The 18895-nt window shown below is 40.6% G+C and overlaps 2 protein-coding genes across 2 annotated transcripts; one reads left to right on the top strand and one right to left on the bottom strand.

The window, feature by feature from the left end:
- Positions 1 to 5974: 5974 nt before the first annotated feature.
- slc2a6 (solute carrier family 2 member 6) lies at positions 5975 to 12856 on the bottom strand. Its single transcript, XM_028598486.1, has 8 exons — positions 12445 to 12856; positions 10110 to 10381; positions 8686 to 8782; positions 8468 to 8567; positions 8091 to 8284; positions 7767 to 7942; positions 7283 to 7575; positions 5975 to 6876 (listed from the first exon to the last, which is right to left on the bottom strand). The coding sequence occupies exons 1-8, from the start codon at positions 12496 to 12498 to the stop codon at positions 6548 to 6550; spliced, it is 1515 nt and encodes a 504-aa protein (XP_028454287.1). The 5' UTR covers positions 12499 to 12856; the 3' UTR covers positions 5975 to 6547.
- Positions 12857 to 14124: 1268 nt separating this feature from the next.
- ptx4 (pentraxin 4, long) lies at positions 14125 to 17979 on the top strand. Its single transcript, XM_028599991.1, has 4 exons — positions 14125 to 14294; positions 14613 to 14791; positions 15414 to 16513; positions 16614 to 17979. The coding sequence occupies exons 1-4, from the start codon at positions 14169 to 14171 to the stop codon at positions 17327 to 17329; spliced, it is 2121 nt and encodes a 706-aa protein (XP_028455792.1). The 5' UTR covers positions 14125 to 14168; the 3' UTR covers positions 17330 to 17979.
- The last annotated feature ends 916 nt before the right edge of the window (positions 17980 to 18895 follow it).

The following is an 18895-nucleotide window of genomic DNA, read 5'->3' as shown; positions in this document are numbered from 1 at the left end:
TGCATGAGTGTCCTTTTGTTAACATAATTGAATTTCAGGCCAAAAGATGTCTGGAAAGGTCTGCAATTTCTTTCAGTCAGCTGGGAGCAGGCTAGTTGAACCACATTTTTCTACTGTTGGTCACCGGATCACAGTACTGCTGGGGGTTGAGTGGACTGCCTAAGCACGCCTTACATCTACTGTATGTTCAGGCTTGGTATGTTGAGGGAGGCTGAAAAATAATTGTTATTAATATTGATTTCCATCATGAGTATAGATTTGAATCAACGGCCTTCGAACACAGCCCATTTCTAAAGGCAGACTGCATCAACCCTACTGACCTTTTATTATTACAAACTAATGCTGCACGGGTAAACCATAAGGGGATAGGTGTCATTTACACTGGGGACATGTCCCCACCACTTCTTTGAAATTGTCCCTTTTGTCTCCTCACACCCTTTTGAAAGCCAATATGTTAAATAATGTTCTGAAAAATAGAACACAGGAAACACAGATACGTAGAATATGTTTTAAATGTGCAGAAAGTTTTTAACATTAACAGACAATCGTTAACAGAAATCGTGCTGAATAAATATAATCGATGTGAACAGGTGCATTTTTAGAATAAAAATTCACCAGAATGCAAGAAATGTGTTTAACACAAATAAATTCCTGACTAAAATCTGCGCTCTTTGTTGACTGTTGTCAAGTAGGCGTTTTTTCCGATTTTGCGTTGCCCTTTGATGAACTGTTATGTTTTTCCCGACCCGTCGTAATTAATGTACTCTGACCTCATTCTAACCCCCCTATTAGAAAAACAAAGTGACACCCTTGCATGAGGGTTTTTATTGTTTTTTCTGTAATAAAGATCCTATAACTATATCTTCTTTCCCAATTTTTCTTTCGTACCAACACACCTCAGGTGGGGGAGCTACAGTAGTGAGGTGTGTGTGAGAGTGTGGGGTGTTGCCTCTGCTCATGATGACAACTGGGTGAGGTGGTAGTGTGTGTCTTTGTAAGTGTGTGTTTCGATGAGCCTGATGAACAACATTCCAGTAAAACATTCCGTAAAAAGAGACGGTAAAAAGACTGAGGTGTGTCTATGTGTGTAGGTTAGGGCTGCACAATTAATTGCAATTTCGATAAAATTGCAATTAATTGTGCAGCCCTAACCTACACATATATGGAGTAGTGCAATATCCAATCCAAATGGAAGGGGGTGTCATGAATACGCATTGTGGAAGTAGCCTACGTGCTAACGCTGCTCAAGTGATGGCTCAACCAGCTGCTTTTGTCGGTTATTGGCTGGAAAACTGTTTGTTATGGCTTGTGGGGCAGGTTAGCGCGTTTTTTTTTTTTTTTTTGGCGTTTGTGGAGCCTGAGCTGTCTTCAGAGACTGCGTTTTTTTACAGTGTGTTCAAGGGACAGGCACCTAGGGGATAGTGAGGAGATGTTTAGCTTAGAGCACCTTTAAGAGATATAGTTGAGTATAATCTGCATAATATTAGGTCAATACCTATGGGCCGAAATATGTGTAACTAGAAACTAAATTTGACTCATTCATACTTGAATTTGAATTGCTTAACTAGAATAATCTTATTGAAAAACTGATTCAATTGCTCTTTCTTAACAACTGCATGTGTGTCTCTTTAAACTGAATTTGAACTGAATGTGGAAGTATATAGAGTTACATTTTTATTGAGGATCAAAAAACATTTTAAAGGTCCCATGATATAGTGCTCTTTGGATGCTTTTATATAGGCCTTAGTGGTCCCCTAACACTGTATCTGAAGTCTCTTTCCCAAAATTCAGCCTTGGTGCAGAATAACAGCCACTAGAGCCAGTCCCACAATGAGCTTTCCTTAGTATTTTTATTTTATTATTTTGCTTTGTTAAATTAGTAAGCGGTATTTGTTATTTTTGCAAATATACAAAATTAAGTAATAAATAAACAAAAAAATAACAGTGTTAAATACCCCAAAAATATACTATGTGCCACACAACTAATCAGGAGAGGGATCAGTGTCCTGGAGAACATTAGTTCTCATGGCCTCCGATCCTGTCATGGTGTCATACCCAGATGTTTCCCATGACACATCACCACACGGGGCCCTCACATCAACAGTCAGGCATCAGTTGGCACATGAGGTTCACACATATAATAACCCTATGTAATATATTGTATAAGATATCTTTGAAAGCATGCAGACTTAATATTCAACCTATCAGGAAGGAGGAGGGTATAGTTAGAAATATTAAAATAGCCTCTGACTCAGCAGGTACATAGTTAAAAGCTGTGCAAGAGTGTCTGTTTATCTACTGTCTTAATCTATCTGCTTCTTTGCTGCCTCGCTTTCTACCCCTACGCTTATCTGTCTTTTTTCTTTTATCTACATATCTGTTAACCTGCTTTTCTGTCTTTTAAAATATTCGACTTCCGTTTTGTTTAAATGGATACATGTGTTACGTGTCACATACATCAATTAAGTCATTATTGCTCGCAGTTCTATGTGAATCAGATAAACTCTGATTGTAAATCTGTCTAAGAAAGTCACAGATATTTTAGTAACTCTTTTTGTCATGGTTATGCTGGGAACTGGTGTGCAGTTTCACAAAAAAAAGGGCAAATATGATTTAGTAGGCTACAAAATTGATTCATATTTTATGTTAGTGTGTCACAAACACCTCAACTAAACCAGCATTACACCCATGCACTCAAAGCCTTCAGGATAATCACCTTAAGAGATGCATACCAATGCAACATGTATCTTTTAATGGTAGGTAATGTGTCTGTGTTCATGACGATCACCTGTAAGGTATTCTTATAATAATTTTCCAGGAATGTGTCCTGTCTAACAAGGTAATTAATGGTTATCTGATAAACTCAACAGAGTGCCGGAAGTACTGGCACTCTGTTGAGTACTGGAAGGGAGTGTTGTGTAAGCGGCAACATCTGTTTGACACACAATCAAACACAGACACACACACGCGCACACACACACACACACACACACACACACACACACACACACACACACACACACACACACACACACACACACACACACACACACACACACACACACACACACGGTATTATACATTTCTTAGACAAACACCTTCAGAAATGTATTCATCAACCTGCTAGGGACTGCAGAAGAAAATTTGCCTGCATGGCTAAATCTGGCACAGTAACATGTTGGACTCTGTGCTCATGTTGATTAATGTGCGTTGTCCCTTTTACTGTAAATAAAGAAATTAATTATACATTAATTGTACACAATATGAATGTATATACAGTATATAGATATAATTGTGTGTATATACAGTACAGGCCAAACGTTTGGACACACCTTCTCATTCAATGCGTTTCTTTTTTATTTTCATGACTATTTACATTGTAGATTCTCACTGAAGGCATCAAAACTATGAATGAACACATATGGAATTATGTACTTAACAAAAAAGTGTGAAATAACTGAAAACATGTCTTATATTTTAGATTCTTCAAAGTAGCCACCCTTTGCTTTTTTATTAATAAGGGAAAAAATTCCACTTATTAACCCTGACAAGGCACACCTGTGAAGGTAAAACCATTTCAGGTGACTACCTCATGAAGCTCAGTGAGAGAACACCAAGGGTTTGCAGCGCTATCAAAAAAAGCAAAGGGTGGCTACTTTGAAGAATCTAAAATATAAGACATGTTTTCAGTTATTTCACACTTTTTTGTTAAGTACATAATTCCATATGTGTTCATTCATAGTTTTGATGCCTTCAAGGAGAATCTACAATGTAAATAGTCATGAAAATAAAGAAACACATTGAATGAGAAGGTGTGTCCAAACTTTTGGCCTGTACTGTATATAATTGTGTACACATAATACCGTGACAGAAATATCTGTTCAAATTCAATGTCCATAGTCTATGCATACAGTAATTCACAGCAGTGATTTAACAACATAGAAGTGAGTCCTATGGTTCTACTTGAGAACTAGGAAGATGGGGAGGCAGCGACGTACATCACTGGCTGTGAGTCAGATTTAAACCTATGACACTGCACTGTGGCATGTGACCTGGCCTGCTGAGCCACCAGTGTGTGCCGGCAACATAACTTCCTGTCCTCATTTCTAGACCCAGAGAAGATGATGACAGTTTCTTTCCTGCCAGCTGGTAAGCTGTTTGTTCAAAGGCTTAATGAACATTTAAGAATATAGTATTATTTATTTGCTTTATAGTACATATATTCCAATTTTGTAGCTGATGTTTTGAAGTCTGCTGTCAATGAATGCAACAAATATAATATGATCACATCAAAACAAATCATTTTGTGTTCATTGGATCCCACCAGACACAGAGACAAATTTTGACATTTTAATACAAATACAGCACCTTGAGCAATGTTAGCTTTCAAATTTAGTCTCCCAAATATATTAAACACATCATGGACAATTTATGTAGCATGTAGACACAACACAATCAAAAATTGGCCACTTCCTGTAATGTTTAGCTCCTGTCAATCTCTTATGCTCTTTAAACAATGTGATGGACAGCTAAGCTGACAATGCAACAACAACTGTCAGTAAATGTAACATTTTACTTTAAGTAACTATAGTAATGATACATATTGTTTTTTAACTGATCAGAAGAGCTGAACAGGTAACTGATGGACAATGGTCTTCTGTTGATACATGGTTGCACATAGTGTTCAGTGTATATTGCTTTCAGACATGTCAGAGTGTATTATGGTGTAAATTCCATGGCTGCTTACCAGAGAAGAAGGAAGGCTTTGTTTTTAGAGGTGTTCGTCAGTATCAGTTAATCTCTGTTATGTTTCATCAGTGTTGCCATGTTTCCCATGTGTTCATTGTGTGTACATTGCGTGTACATCAATGGTTAAATATAATAATATATGATATATTATCTGTCAGTTGGTGGAAGAAGTACTTTTACTTGATCTTTTACTTAAAGGTCCTATGACACGCTGCTTTTTGGATGCTTTTATATAGGCCTCAGTGGTCCCCTAATACTGTATCTGAAGTCTCTTTTATATAGACCTTAGTGGTCCCCTAATACTGTATCTGAAGTCTCTTTCCCGAAATTCAGCCTTGGTAAAGAATTACAGCCACTAGAGCCAGTCCCACAATGAGCTTTCGTTAGGTTGTGCCATTTCTGTATCTGTAGCTTTAAATGCTATGCTAAGGTGGAGGGTGGGGGTGTGGCTTTGACCAACTGCCATACTTTGCTCGTTTGCAACAAGGCGAACCTCCTATGGTGCCATTTTGATGCTACAAAGGTATCAGTTCTAAAGAAACACGAGAATATATAAAAGACTCCATTACCTTGTACCTCACGTTATGGCTCCGTAGCAGACGTTTTTGTAAAAATAGGCTAACGATTCTGTCACATAGTAGAGGAATTACCGTATAGTACAGGAGAAGCTCGCAGGCAGTTTCCACTTACATGAGCTGTTTAGGTTTAATGACTAATGTTAACTAGCATTTTAGTTAGCAATAATTAGCCTGTGCCCATGTTATCTCCTTACATATACCTACGCTCTCCGTCTCTGCAAGATTGGGAATGATTGAGATTTCTCTTGGCACAGCTACCAGAAGACTTACAACTTTCAGACACGTTGCTCATGTCACATTTACATTGTCTCTGTCAGTTAGAGGCTGCGCAGTAAAGCAAGAGATCACCGGAAAAGTGCTTCTAATAGCCTTCACTGGTCTCCGTCCAGAGCAACGGGGTCTGTTGGTCCATTATATACTGTCTATGGTTTGCAAGCCATGATGTCTCTCTCTCTCTCATGGGCGGGCCAAATTCTCTGTGCGGGCAAAGCTGAGAATGGGGAGGTAACCTTTCCCCTTACGATGTCATATAGGGAAGATTCCAGATTGGCCCATCTGAGCTTTCATTTTCTCAAAGGCAGAGCAGGATACCCAGGGCTTGGTTTACACCTATCACCATTTCTAGCCACTGGGGCAGCTAGGGGAACTCATATTAATGTTAAAAAACCTCATAAAGTCAAATTTTCATGCCATGGGACCTTTAAGTAAAAGTAGCAAAACCACAGTGTCTGATGAAAGTATTGCAATATTTATATACTTGCAGTATTACAAACTGTGTGTCTGGATTGACATCTTCCAGAGAAAATCCTGTATTACAGCTTTTCTCCATTATAGACAGATAAAAAAATTAACTATGGACACAATTCTGAAAATTCTGAAAAGCCAATAAAATGAGATTCATTATATTTCTATCCTCCAGACTGCTAAACTCTCATCACAATTCTATTGTTTTCACTCATCTAGAATCAACCGGGACTGAAATCTTAAGGATTGTCACTCTCAACTGTAACAGGTTTTTACTTAGATGTGTAAACAGTGATCTGCTCCTTGACCTAATGGTTTCTCAGAGGGCTTCAAATCCTGTACAACATACACTCTCTCTTCTTAGACCCCTAAATATTGATCATTACATATTAATAAAATGGATCACTTTGCAGTAGCCCTGTTTTACAGGTACATCTTGGGAATAACAAATTTCTGATTGAAGGGATCTTCAGGCTTCAGCTGGACTGTGCAGTGGAATTACTCCTGTTGATGGTGAACCAACGTCCCGTCCTGAAATAGTTCTCTATTTCTTCCAGTGAGCGGCCGCGAGTCTCTGGGATGCACACTGCGTTGAACAGCAGACATAGCACACACACCACCGTAAAACACAGGTAGGGCAAGTACAGGCCGTACCCGTCCACCAGGTGTGTGAAGGCGTGCGTGAGCATGAAGGCCGTCAACCAGCTGACAGTCACACACAGCCCCGAAGCAACGCCCCTGGCAGCCAGCGGCAACACCTCTGACATCAGCAACCATGTGATTGGGCCCCATCCCATGGCGTATCCTAGGAGATAACCAACAATGTGAATACAAAAAAAACACCTCATTAAAGCAGATGATGTCACAGTACAACAAAAGCACATACAGTCATTGTTAGGGCACAGTCACACCACGCTATGTTTTGAGAGGTTTATCAGACTCTGCTTGATTGGCTAAAAATAACTAAATTATATGAAAAAGGTACAAAAATAATTTGTTGTGTTTAGTTCTGATTTTGGACAGGTTAGAGCAATAATGTTTTAATCTAAGTAGCACCACAAAACCCTGAGTGAAGTTTGAAAGGTTTTTCTAATTTAGTAAGGCCTGATAACATAATTGAAACCAATTTAACTGAATAACCAAAAACAAAATGTTTTATGACCATGAAAAGCATGTTTTTTTCAACAAAACGAGTTGCTTGCAACACTCACCAAATATAAACACCATGGTGCTGATGAGAGGAATGAGCCCTCCTGCAGTTTGGTGGCTGGCATCCAAAGCGTTTCCGATGGCATTTTGGGAGTCCCAACTCATGGTGTGATTAAGAGGGGCGGGGCCTGGAGGGCAAGGTGTGGTGTGGGAGATCATTGTCAGAGTCAGAGAGGACAGGAACATCAGCAGGCTCGACGTGTACAGCAGGGCTTTGCGTCCCGCCTTGTCCATTAAACTGGCTGCCACGGCAACAGAAAATAGGCGGACCGCACCTACAATAGCAGCATCATACCTGACAGACACAGAACAAGGAGAGGTCAGTCAAATGGTTCTGCAGCTGATGTTATACAAGCAATGCAAAAAGCAACATTTACAGGAGAAATGAAAATAAAACCGAGAGATAAAAAGGAGTAGAATACCAATAAAAGAGGTAAAATAAATAATAGATAGATATAAATAAATAGAATAGAATAGATATCCAACCTGGGCTCCAGGGAAACTTTGCTTTGGGAAAAGATGGGCTCCAGGTAGACCAGGATGGGTGTGATGCCCGTCATTTGCTGCAGGAAACGCATCCCCACTGAGATGATGATTGGCCGGTAGTAGATGGGTGTGGCCAGCTGCGACCATGTGACTTTACCCTGCACGTTGATGCTGTGCTGCATTGGGAGACACAGAAAAACACATGCTGTATGTGTGCATTTATTTAAAAAACTCAAATGGAACAGATCTTTGCCTCAAGCATGTATACCACGGAAGTCAACGTGTGAGTATGATGTTACCACATTCAAACCGTGTGCCTCTTACCTGTATGGCACTGAGCTCAATGTTTGTGTTGTAGTGTTTTCCCCTTAGCCAGCGGAGGGCCTTCTCAGCCTGCTGCTCTCTGCCCAGAGCGAGGAGCCTCCTGGGGGAGCTGGGCATGAACGCCATCAGCACAACCATCAGCACAGCTGGCACCTCCCCCGCCACTGCCAGCCACCGCCAAGGTACCACCAGACCTGCACATCAAAATGTGATATTCAGAGTACGATAGCACGAGCGAGCGAGAGTAAAAGCAGGAAGTAGACTCGTGCCTCTACTCTTTCAGGAACTGTGAGCTGCTTTGGATTAGAGTTCCAGCTAAATGTATAAAAAAGATGTAGTAAATTAGCATTCATGCAGCAGTATTGGTATGTTCCTACCCATGGCGTAGAGCGCCAGGGCCCCAAACACAGCAGTGATCTGAGGGCAGGAGCCCATAGCTCCTCTCACTCCTTTGTGTGAGATCTCTGAGATGTATACCTGTGACATAGACACACAAAGGACACACGTACAGTTACATAAATACAGTATTCATTCAGAAAAAGTTCCGAAAAGTTGCATAGGTTAAAACAAAGTTTCTCTCATCATGGTGACCTACAGGAATGGATGCTGCGGTCATCCCCCCGGCAACGCCTGTGAGGAAACGGCCCACATGGAGCATCCACAAGTCAACAGCCCCTCCCATCAGCATGTATCTAAAACACACACATATACAGACGGGAGTTTTTCAAACAAACAGTACATGCAGACTCATACACAGACACCATGATCCATCTATCTATAACAGCATCTATGGAAATTAGTCTAACCAGAAAGGAGAGTGTACAGTGAAGTTATGCAAAAGGTGCCAATAGTCTCCAGTTTCTTTTTTTGGACACACAGTATGCAGTTTCTTTGGATTTTCTTACATCACGATAGCCATAAATATAAAGCATGACAAACAGGGAAATAAAATGTAGTTTTACAGACAAGAATGTACATTTAACTAAAAACCATGCCCCAGAATTTACATTTAAAGGCTCAGACTAATATTCAGATTTTCAGATCATATTGTTGTCTACAAACATTAGTAGAATAATATGGATTATGTTGTAGAATGTATTATATAATGTTTCATTAGATATAATAGAATGCACCATTTGAAAAGTTAAGCTATGTATCCCTAGTGCTTCATATCAGCTAGGCCTACCTATAAGCAATGGTGGAAGAAGTAGTCAGATGCTTTACCTAAGTAAAAGTAGCAATACTATGGCGTAAAATACTCTGTTACAAGTAAAAGTCCTGCATTCAAAATATTACTCAAGTAAAAGTAAGTATTATCAGAAAAATGCACTTTAAAGTGACTATATGTAACTTTTAGATGTTTCTGACACTGTTTCATTTGTCATCTGATGATCATACATGACATAGAGAGACTAACAGTGAAAAGAACGCTATTTTTATATAGTTTTTATTAATGCATTTGCCCGGGTCCAATTTTTCACGCAAAGTCACAAAATGATTTATATAATTTATATTTAATAATAATAATGCATAATATTTTAGGAAGTGATCATTTATTTTTATGTAAATGTATACTTATATTCCATCCACACAGGTGTTTTCACTTATGTTGCCTAATTTGACCTCTTCTCAGGACAGTGTGGGAGTGTACAAAGTAGTTCACTTGATTGACATCTCTTGGTTTTGTTCTGTACTTGTTGGGGTGAGACACCCCATCCTGTTATCATTCTTATTAAGTAATTAAATAATTACTCTTATTGAGTAATGATGAGGTGATTCCAAAATATAGCTCCACCTGAATAGAAGTCTGATCAGCCAGAGTAGTTCAAAACACTTGTGGGTGAGTAGAGCTTTTCATTTACTAGTTAGTATAGAAAGTATAGATGTAAGAGAGGAAGAAGTGCCATATTTCCCTCTGCAATGTAGTGGAGTAGAAATTGTGATTAAGTACAGTACTCAAATTAATCTTAGTTGCATTCCAACACAGTTTGATGGCTGTATATTGTGACTGAGACTAACCCAATAGTCGACGGCACTGCCGACATCATGATGCTCAGCTTCCGTCCAATCAGGTCGTTGAGCAGCATGGCCCCCAATCCTCCGGCCGCTGCACCCAGTGTATAGATGGAGCCGAACCAGGCAGCCTGCTCCGTGTCCATCCTGACCCGAGGGTCTGCATTGGGGCTCTTGAGCTTCGGCAAGACCGGGGATGAGTAGACCAGGGAGTAACCGAAGCTGAAGTTCCCCAGGATGGCCGAGAAGACGGCCAGGAACAGTTTGGAGTTACAGACCTGGGGTGGAAGGACGTGGACGGAAGTTAAAGGAACACGCCGACTTATTGGGACTTTAGCTTATTCACCGTAACCCCCAGAGTTAGACTAGTCCATACATACCCTTCTTATCTCAGTGCGTGCTGTAAGGCTGTCTGACGGCTCCAGCGGCATTAGGCCAGCACAGAACATGCAGGTGAATGGTTCCAGTAATCCTACTGCTCCGAATAAGTGACAAAATAACACCAACATGTTCCTATTTACATGTTGTGATTTATAGAGTCACAGCGTGTACAAAAAACAAACTTTACATGAGACACAGCCGTCTTCTAACTGTAAACAAACCGGGAACTATATTCTCAGGCGGAAGAATATAGTACTTGGGCGGAGTGATATGCTCGCAGCAAGCCTGTCTGAGAATATAGTTCCCGGTTTGTTTACTGTTAGAAGATGGCTGTGTCTCATGTTACGTTGTTTTTGTACACGCTGTGACTATACAAATCACAACATGTAAATAGGAACATGTTGGCGTTATTTTGTTACTTTTGTCACAATTGGGAGCGGTAGGCTAGTTGGAACCAGTTACCTGCAGGATCTGTGATGGGCTAAGCTAATGCTGGAGCCATCAGGCAGCGTTACAGCACGCACGGAGATGAGAAGGGTATGTATGGACTTGTCTAACTCTGGGGGTTACAGTAAATAAGATAAATTCCCAATAAGTTGGCATGTTCCTTTAAACTCAGAGCATAAGCCGCATACATAGATAATGTAAGCTACAATACTGATGATTAAAGTGTTAATGTGTTCAGTTAAAGGGAAGTTTGGGTCACAATTGCACTTTAAATGTATAATAGTCAACACGTGTGTAATAATCAACACAAAGATAACTATGGTTAAGTTCATTTAAAGAGTTTAAAGAGTTCTTCTAAACTCTTACTGACATCATTAGTGATATCATGTGTATAAGTGGGTTGCATAAGGTTAAATGTTATGTTAATAAGCAATTGCAATGATTAGGGTGATTGTGCAGTAGATTGTAGGATCTGTTTAAGGCAGATGTTGTTTGTCAGTTAAAAGGGAAGGAGTTTTTCCTCAGTTAAGCCAAGTTTGAAATGTAGTTGTTTTCTTTTCATTTTTGGAGATACATTTGCATCATGATTGCAATGTGTAAATGAGTCTGCCTCTTTTCATCTTCTTAAACTTTCTGGGGCACACTGCAGATAGACATCTAAATCCAGCTGCTGCTACCTACTACCTTAGGTAGTTTACTAATTTACTTTGATTTGATTTTGTTCATGAATTTAAATTAAAAAAGACATGGCTGACCACTGAGCTCCATTCACTCCATCAGGACATTTTATTGGGACAATTCAGCAAGAAGTGAAACAATACAAAAAAACTCCCAGTAGTTCAAAATCTCAGACCAGTGCAGACCTGTAGCAGAGAGCACACATGTGGCTTCATACTGTGGCAGGGTTCAGCACTTCTGCTCAGTCAGCAGTCAAGATATAGAATGGTTTCCTTGGACAAACATAAACGACTGACGCTCTCCTCACTGCTGTATATTTCCAACAGGTTACTGTGGTCTCTAAAACTCTTCTCTTCTCCATAGGGTGGTGATGGCGCAGTGGATATGACACATCCCTTTAGTGTGGGAGACCTGGGTTCGATTCCCACTGCGATACATCAACCAATGTCCTTGAGCAAGACACTTAACCCCTAGTTGACATATATAGCAATTGTAAGCTTTGGATAAAAGCATCAGCTAAATGACATGTAATAATAATGTAATGTAATAATTCTCATCACTCAATCCACAACATTGTTAAATCCATCCATCCATGATAGATTAAATCTGTAAATCTTGCACATAGAGCTCACAATCGATCATACCCCAAAAAGTTCAACAGATTGGCCTACTTTATCAGCTGTCTTGATTGTGTCACTATATAATCCAAACACTTTTACACTTTTTCCACAACATTGTTAAATCAATCAATCAATAAATCAATCAGTCGATCTGAAAGCTGTGGGCTGTTGATGAAATTTAAAGATCCATTAAAAATAAATGAAATGTTTCCAACCCTGGATTCAGATGATGTTGGTGTTCTGTTGAGCAGAGAAGTCTCTTCATCCATGTCTGCAGCAGGACGGCTGCACGCCGGTCTGACGACACAAAGGAGCCTTTATCAGAGCTCTCTGATATGTATAATAATAGGTTTCAGGATCTGGTTGTTCCCCTCATAGGAATAAAATAGTAGTAATGTCAAAAGAAACCCTGTCCTCTACAAAACACTGCCAGACGAAAACATACGGAAGCCCGTCCTATTCCAATGAAGCATCCAACAAAGGCGACCCTTCTCTACAGGCTAGGTTAGAAAAATGAAAGCAAGCCGGTTGAATATAAATTACTCTTTTGTTTAAAACACCAACATCTACACTTTTCAAACTTTCATGTGGTCTAGGGTATTCCAGGCTGACAGAATGAAACTGACAGAGGCTACACATAGTCAAAACAAAAGTGAAAATGAAAACTGTGTCCACACTGGATTTTCATAAGTTACTTAGACAGTGGCGGTTCTACATTGAATGACACCCCGGGCGAGACCCCTTTCGAGCCCCCCCCCTCAAAAACAAAAAACAACAAAAACTACTGGAAACAGAACTGGAATGTGTGGTGTAAATTATTGAACATTTGAATAGGCAATACACATAACTGTTGAAAAGATAATTTATTGAATGTTGACTTTTTAATCTGCTCAGTATGACTTTGATTGGAGCATGTAAGTCCCAATTAGTGAGTGTGGCCTTTTACCCTGTTAACGATTACACACTTATGGAATGAACACTGTCAGAATACACTCAAACTATTTGCAAGTGCATCAACTTTGTGTTTTAAAATACACAATGGCCAGAGTGTTGAAGTCAATAGTGATTTTCTTTTAAAGCCCAGTGTAAATGAAGCCGAAGTGTTGCAATTTGGTCATGAGCAGAAAGCAGAAGGGAGGGATAAATGGCACAATTCCTGAATTGGGCCAGTCAACGAAAAAGCAGAAGAGGAAGAAAGGAACCAGATCCCCCTGCCCGTTGAGTCAGGGGGAAGAGGAAAGTACAAGCTGCTTATCAGCCCACGCACCATGAGATTTACTGTAGCCTACTGCTGTATTAGCACCACATGCGAGTACACTGACATGAACACACAAATGAAAGTATTTTACTTTTTCTACTTGTGCGGATTGATACAGAACAGTAATAATTTGAATGAATTCTTTGAACTTCATCAGTGGGAGAGCCAGTTAAATAAACTCAAAGTGGTATTGTAGTGGAGAAAATTGGAGCAATTTAACATCAATGAAACTGGTAGCGATTCATTATTCTTCATTTTAGACATCATACAACACATACAACACTGGACGTCAGAGATCAGTTGGTAGACTGTTTTGAAAAGTTCACTTTTCTTTGTTTTCATTTGTGTGGGAGAGTGAGAGAGACCCAGAGAGAAGCTGTGTACCTGTTATATCCATCTGCATTTCCTCTGAGGTCCCCAATGATTTTGTGGAAAATGGAAAGTGTGTTCTTGTCCCAGCTTGTGGGTGTGCTTTTGTGTATTGTATGTGTGTGTGTGTGTGTGTGCATATGTGTTCATTGTCTGTGTGTGTGTGCATATGTGTTCATTGTGTGTATACACTGTGTATCAAGACCAACCCTTTTCAGCTATGTATTTCTCTCTTGTATTTATTCCTTTACCTCCAGACACCCAGACAGGGACCCAGGCTCCCAGCTGCATCTATCCCAGCTCCATTGCACCATGGACAGCCTCCGGCCCGGACACTGGCCCCTGATCGTGGTCCATATGCTTCTGCTGCAAATTCAGCCCGTTAAGGTGCATGGAGTTGATCCTGTGTTCCAGAAACTACGACGACTCAATGAACAGGTTAGTTTGGATTGAACAGTGTGTGTGTGTGTGTGTGTGTGTGTGTGTGTGTGTGTGTGTGTGTGTGTGTGTTCATAAACAGTAGTAACTTTCATTAAAATAATGGAAATGTAATAAACATCCAGGATTGCTGTTAATTATTCAATGTTATTGAAGGAGTGTCTAAACAGTTAGTCTTGAATCAACCTTGATGAGCTTAAATATAACTGATTAATTCATAACAAAAATGTGGCTCCATGCAGCTGCTCGTATTGGGCTTCAAATCAATTACCAAACAGCTGCAGAAAGATTTGTAAAAACACATTTCTTCTTTGTTAGTTCCAGCAGTTCCAGGCACTGACCCAGGCCCGTTTAAACATGTTGGCCCAGAACCAGAACAGAAACTCTTCGGGGGGGCTGGAGAGCCACGTTCAGGCCCTGAGTGACCACTGGCAACACATGTCACAGGACCTCGAACACCTCAAGCAGAGCACAACGCAGGAGATAGGGGGTCTCAGGTTAGAGCTCGGGTACAAATGGTTGACTGTTATGATATCTGTGGGCTAATACATCTTAGACAAATCCCTACTGGTTGTATTCTACAAGTCATGGTAAGTAGAGAGTAGAGAGCAGATTGGAGAGGAGTTGGATAAATATCTTCTAATGCAACTAAAAAATACAGTATTTTCCACATTTAAGGATATAACATGTTGACATGGCCTACATATAAAACTGCATTTGCAAAGTATTGTGGAATATATAAAATATTACATTTACAATACACTTCAGAATTGATCAGTTATTGATGCTTTTCATATAATATAAAATATATTACCATATATCTTAAATATATTAAGTATCATACTGTATATACCGAAATACAGAAAACTACTGTAGGTGTATGACCATTATGAAAATAAATTAGCATGTATTTCAAAAAAGTCCATATCTGAAATGTATGACATCATCTTTACAATTTACAAACTTCACCCATCTAGCCCTTCGAGTGAGACTAAATGATAAAATTATCAAATGTTGGACCAGGTCTGATTGTACTACATGATGCATTTTCAACAATGATAATACAGAAATGTAAAAAATAAAAAAATAAAAGTGATCTTATGTTGATTATTATCCCAGAGAGTGGAGTAGGAAGCTCGATAAGAAAAGTAAGCGAATGGAGGGTCGTCTGGCTTCGATGGAGAGGAACCTGAGGGAAAACCGCCGCCACGCCCAGAAACAGATGCCTGATCCTGGCCACGATTTCTCCAACCTCACCCTGGAGCTCCAGAGCCAAGAGGAAAGGCTGGCTGCCCTGCAGGCCCAGCGTGACGAGCTGCTCATTGGGCTGAAGGGGTTGCAGGAATCCCTGAAAAACCAGGCACTGCGTGTGACTCGGCTGGAGGGCCGGCTGGGTGAGGTCCTGCAGCAGAATGGAGGAGGGGAAACCAGACGGTTGTGGAGGGTGGGAGACCCCCTCGACCCCAACATAACACCTCAGGAATACTATGAACCACGCGGGAGAAGCCAGGCACATAGAAGAGGGAGGCCTGAAAGGATTCTGGATTCCCAACCCAGATCAGACGGTATTGGCTACTCCCAGACTGATATTCATTCACAGTCAGCTCAGAACAGAAACCATCCACAACCCAATCAATACCAGGCAACATCAAACCAGCCTAAACATTCAAAGCCAAGACCTAAACCAGAATCTTATTCACAGACACAAGTCCAGTATCCTAAACCCCAGCCCACAGATTACCTGCCTCAGCCTGACCCTTATCATCCCCAGTCACAGATCCAGGTGCAGGCCCAGACAAAGCCTTACCCGATCCAGCAGGAGCAGTTTAAGCATTGCCAGACTGTGGCTTATCCTTATGCCCAGATTGAGCCCCAGGTTCAGCAACGATCCAAGCCTCAGTTATATCATCAGAGACACCCCCGGGTACACAACCCCAGTCATCCCTCTTGGCCCCAGCCCCTGCCTCATGCTCCAACGTACCCTGAACCCACCAAAGACAGACAGAGCAGGACTGGTCAGGGGGCTCCACAGCCCCAGGCTTCAGATGATCTCCCTCAGCCCCAGTCTGAGTCTTATCAGCCCAGGGTGAGCGGGTGGGGTGGAGCAGAGGAGGAAGAAAGTGACACAAAGGTAGAGTCTTCAGTAATCCATAACTTCCTCCAGCTTCCTGTAAGGCACAAGATCCCTGCACGACCAGTTCCCAAAAAGGATGCAACCAGTAAGTAATAGTTAGTACCCTTATAATACTTGATGTATTTTACATGTTAGCACCAGAGTTTATTAGACTGAATATATTTTCTCTCTGCATCGGTCGGCAGTCTGTAACGTGGACTCCATGCTGTTCTTCCCCTCGGCCTCAGCAGAGAACTATGTCACCTTCTTCCGGACTCTCCCGGACCTTCCTGAACTGTCTGTGTGTTTGTGGCTCCGTGTGGAGGCCTCACATGTCGGCACACTGCTCTCTTATGCCACAGACGACAACGACAACCAGTTAGTTCTGTACGGACGCAACTCCTCTGCATCATCTGCATCCTTCTCTGCTTCTTCCTCATCCTCCCAAGCCTCATACACCTCCTCTTCCTCCTCCTCCTCCTCCTCCTCTTCCTCCCTGGACTTTGTCATTGGAGACCCTGTATATCGTCGTCTCCCTGCGTCGCCGCTCCTGGATGCTCGCTGGCACCATGTCTGCGTCCTCTGGTCCTCCATCCAGGGTCATTTCTGGCACTACAGTGACCACCGCCTCACCTCCTCAGGCTCCAACTTCAGGAAGGGCTGGGAGATTCCTGGAGGTGGATCAGTGGTGCTGGGGCAGGAGCAGGACACTGTTGGTGGGGGGTTTGACCCTGCAGAGGGTTTTGCTGGGCAGGTGGCAGGGTTCAGGGTGTGGAGCCGGGTGCTAAGTCCTTCAGAGGTGGAAGGGGTGGCAGAAGGAAAAGGTGTGCCCAGAGGGGTGGTGCTTGGCATGGAGGACATAAAGGAGGTACATGGGGAGGTGCAGCAGGTGGCATGTGAATGTTTAGAGTACTGTGTGTGATAAAGTTACAGCAGAGGATTCAAATGAAAGGTTTCATTCCAAAACATAATTTTTGCAGGAAATGTTCATTATCTCTTGCTTGCCTGCCTCTTAAAAAAAATTTATTTAATTTCTTCATATTCGTATACACACAAAAGTATATTCTTACTGGACTAAAAGATAGATTTACCCAAACTTCTACCGTTTAAACTGATCAGCTATGCAATAATACCCTGAGTTTGATCCACCAGTCAGTCGTTAAACACTGCAAACGATAAAGTGCTTGTAAATGTGATATTACGGTCCACTTTAATTCCAAAAATAATTTTGTAGGGTGGGTATCACACTTTCTCCACTAGTGGATAAGTTATTTGGAATGAAACTCTTCAAATGGAGGATTTAATGGTAATTAATTTTGTATCTGTCACTCATCTGTGTAATCCAGAGATCTTCATCAGTGAGTCACTGTAGGGGGGCCTCTAAATTATTGTTAATTTTTGAAAGTTTTTTCAAAAATGTAAATGTCTTAACATGAATACAACATATTATTAGCAAATATAAATCCTCACTGACAATAGGCTCACTGGCCTATACAAGTAGTCACTAAGGTAGCCACCCGAAGATACAGTTAATCCCAAGGATTTAATGTGCCACATGTATGTTTAAAAGATGATTTATAAAATCATGCCAACAATTATTATTTTAATAGATTAGTATTCTATGCAAAATAAATATTTTGTAAAGGCTTTAGGCTGCCCTACACATTATTGTAGGCCCAGTTTAATATGCAACTTAATTTTATACAATATATGTAGTAGGGGGTCTCTGCTCCGTCTCTCCTTCAGTTAAGGGGTCCTTGGTTAAAAAAATGTTGAAGACCCCTGGTGTAATCCATTTTAGTTTAATTGAGTTTTTTTTTTTCTTCATTTTGGACCCAGAGCTCAGTAGACTCGCTTCAGAAACACATTCCTTTGGATTCAGACCTAATTGGTATATAATTAAATAATTAAACAGCCTGTTATTATTAATATTAACTGTGACTAATTTTTTAAATATTATACAGGATGGAGGTTAAAGCACCTGTGGATGTCTTTGAATATTTTATTCAAATAAAATAATAGCCACTCTCTCTCTGTCTTTTGGATTGTCAATAGAAACTTAGCTTAGCTTAAACAGTATATGAATACATCCTCATGTTTTTGTTTTATCCTTTTGCTGGGTGGATAGGTATATATATATATATATATATATATATTTCTGCCATTGGCCAAAAGTTTATAAAGCAGCGGTTTTGGGAAATTAACAAATCGTTTACATTGTTTTTATGGAAAGCAAAAATACTCACCATCACCATACCAGTGGTAAAATTAGATCCACCTGACCAACTATAAAAGTACAAAACTTCTACTTATACATGAATGCATCAGTAATTACAATTATGAATACATTTACTGTTTATACTTTGTACAAAGTACATTTAGCAAATAATACTTCAATGCAGGACTTTTATAAAATACTTTTTTTATATTGAATAGCCTACTTCTCCAGCACTGGTGAACATACTGTAGGCCTGTTAGCACTGATGTA

The sequence above is a fragment of the Perca flavescens genome, chromosome 15, assembly GCF_004354835.1.
Source record: "Perca flavescens isolate YP-PL-M2 chromosome 15, PFLA_1.0, whole genome shotgun sequence".
In the NCBI taxonomy this organism is placed as follows: domain Eukaryota; kingdom Metazoa; phylum Chordata; class Actinopteri; order Perciformes; family Percidae; genus Perca; species Perca flavescens.
Note: the sequence above shows the minus strand (reverse complement) of the source record. Positions and strands in the feature narration are given on the sequence as shown.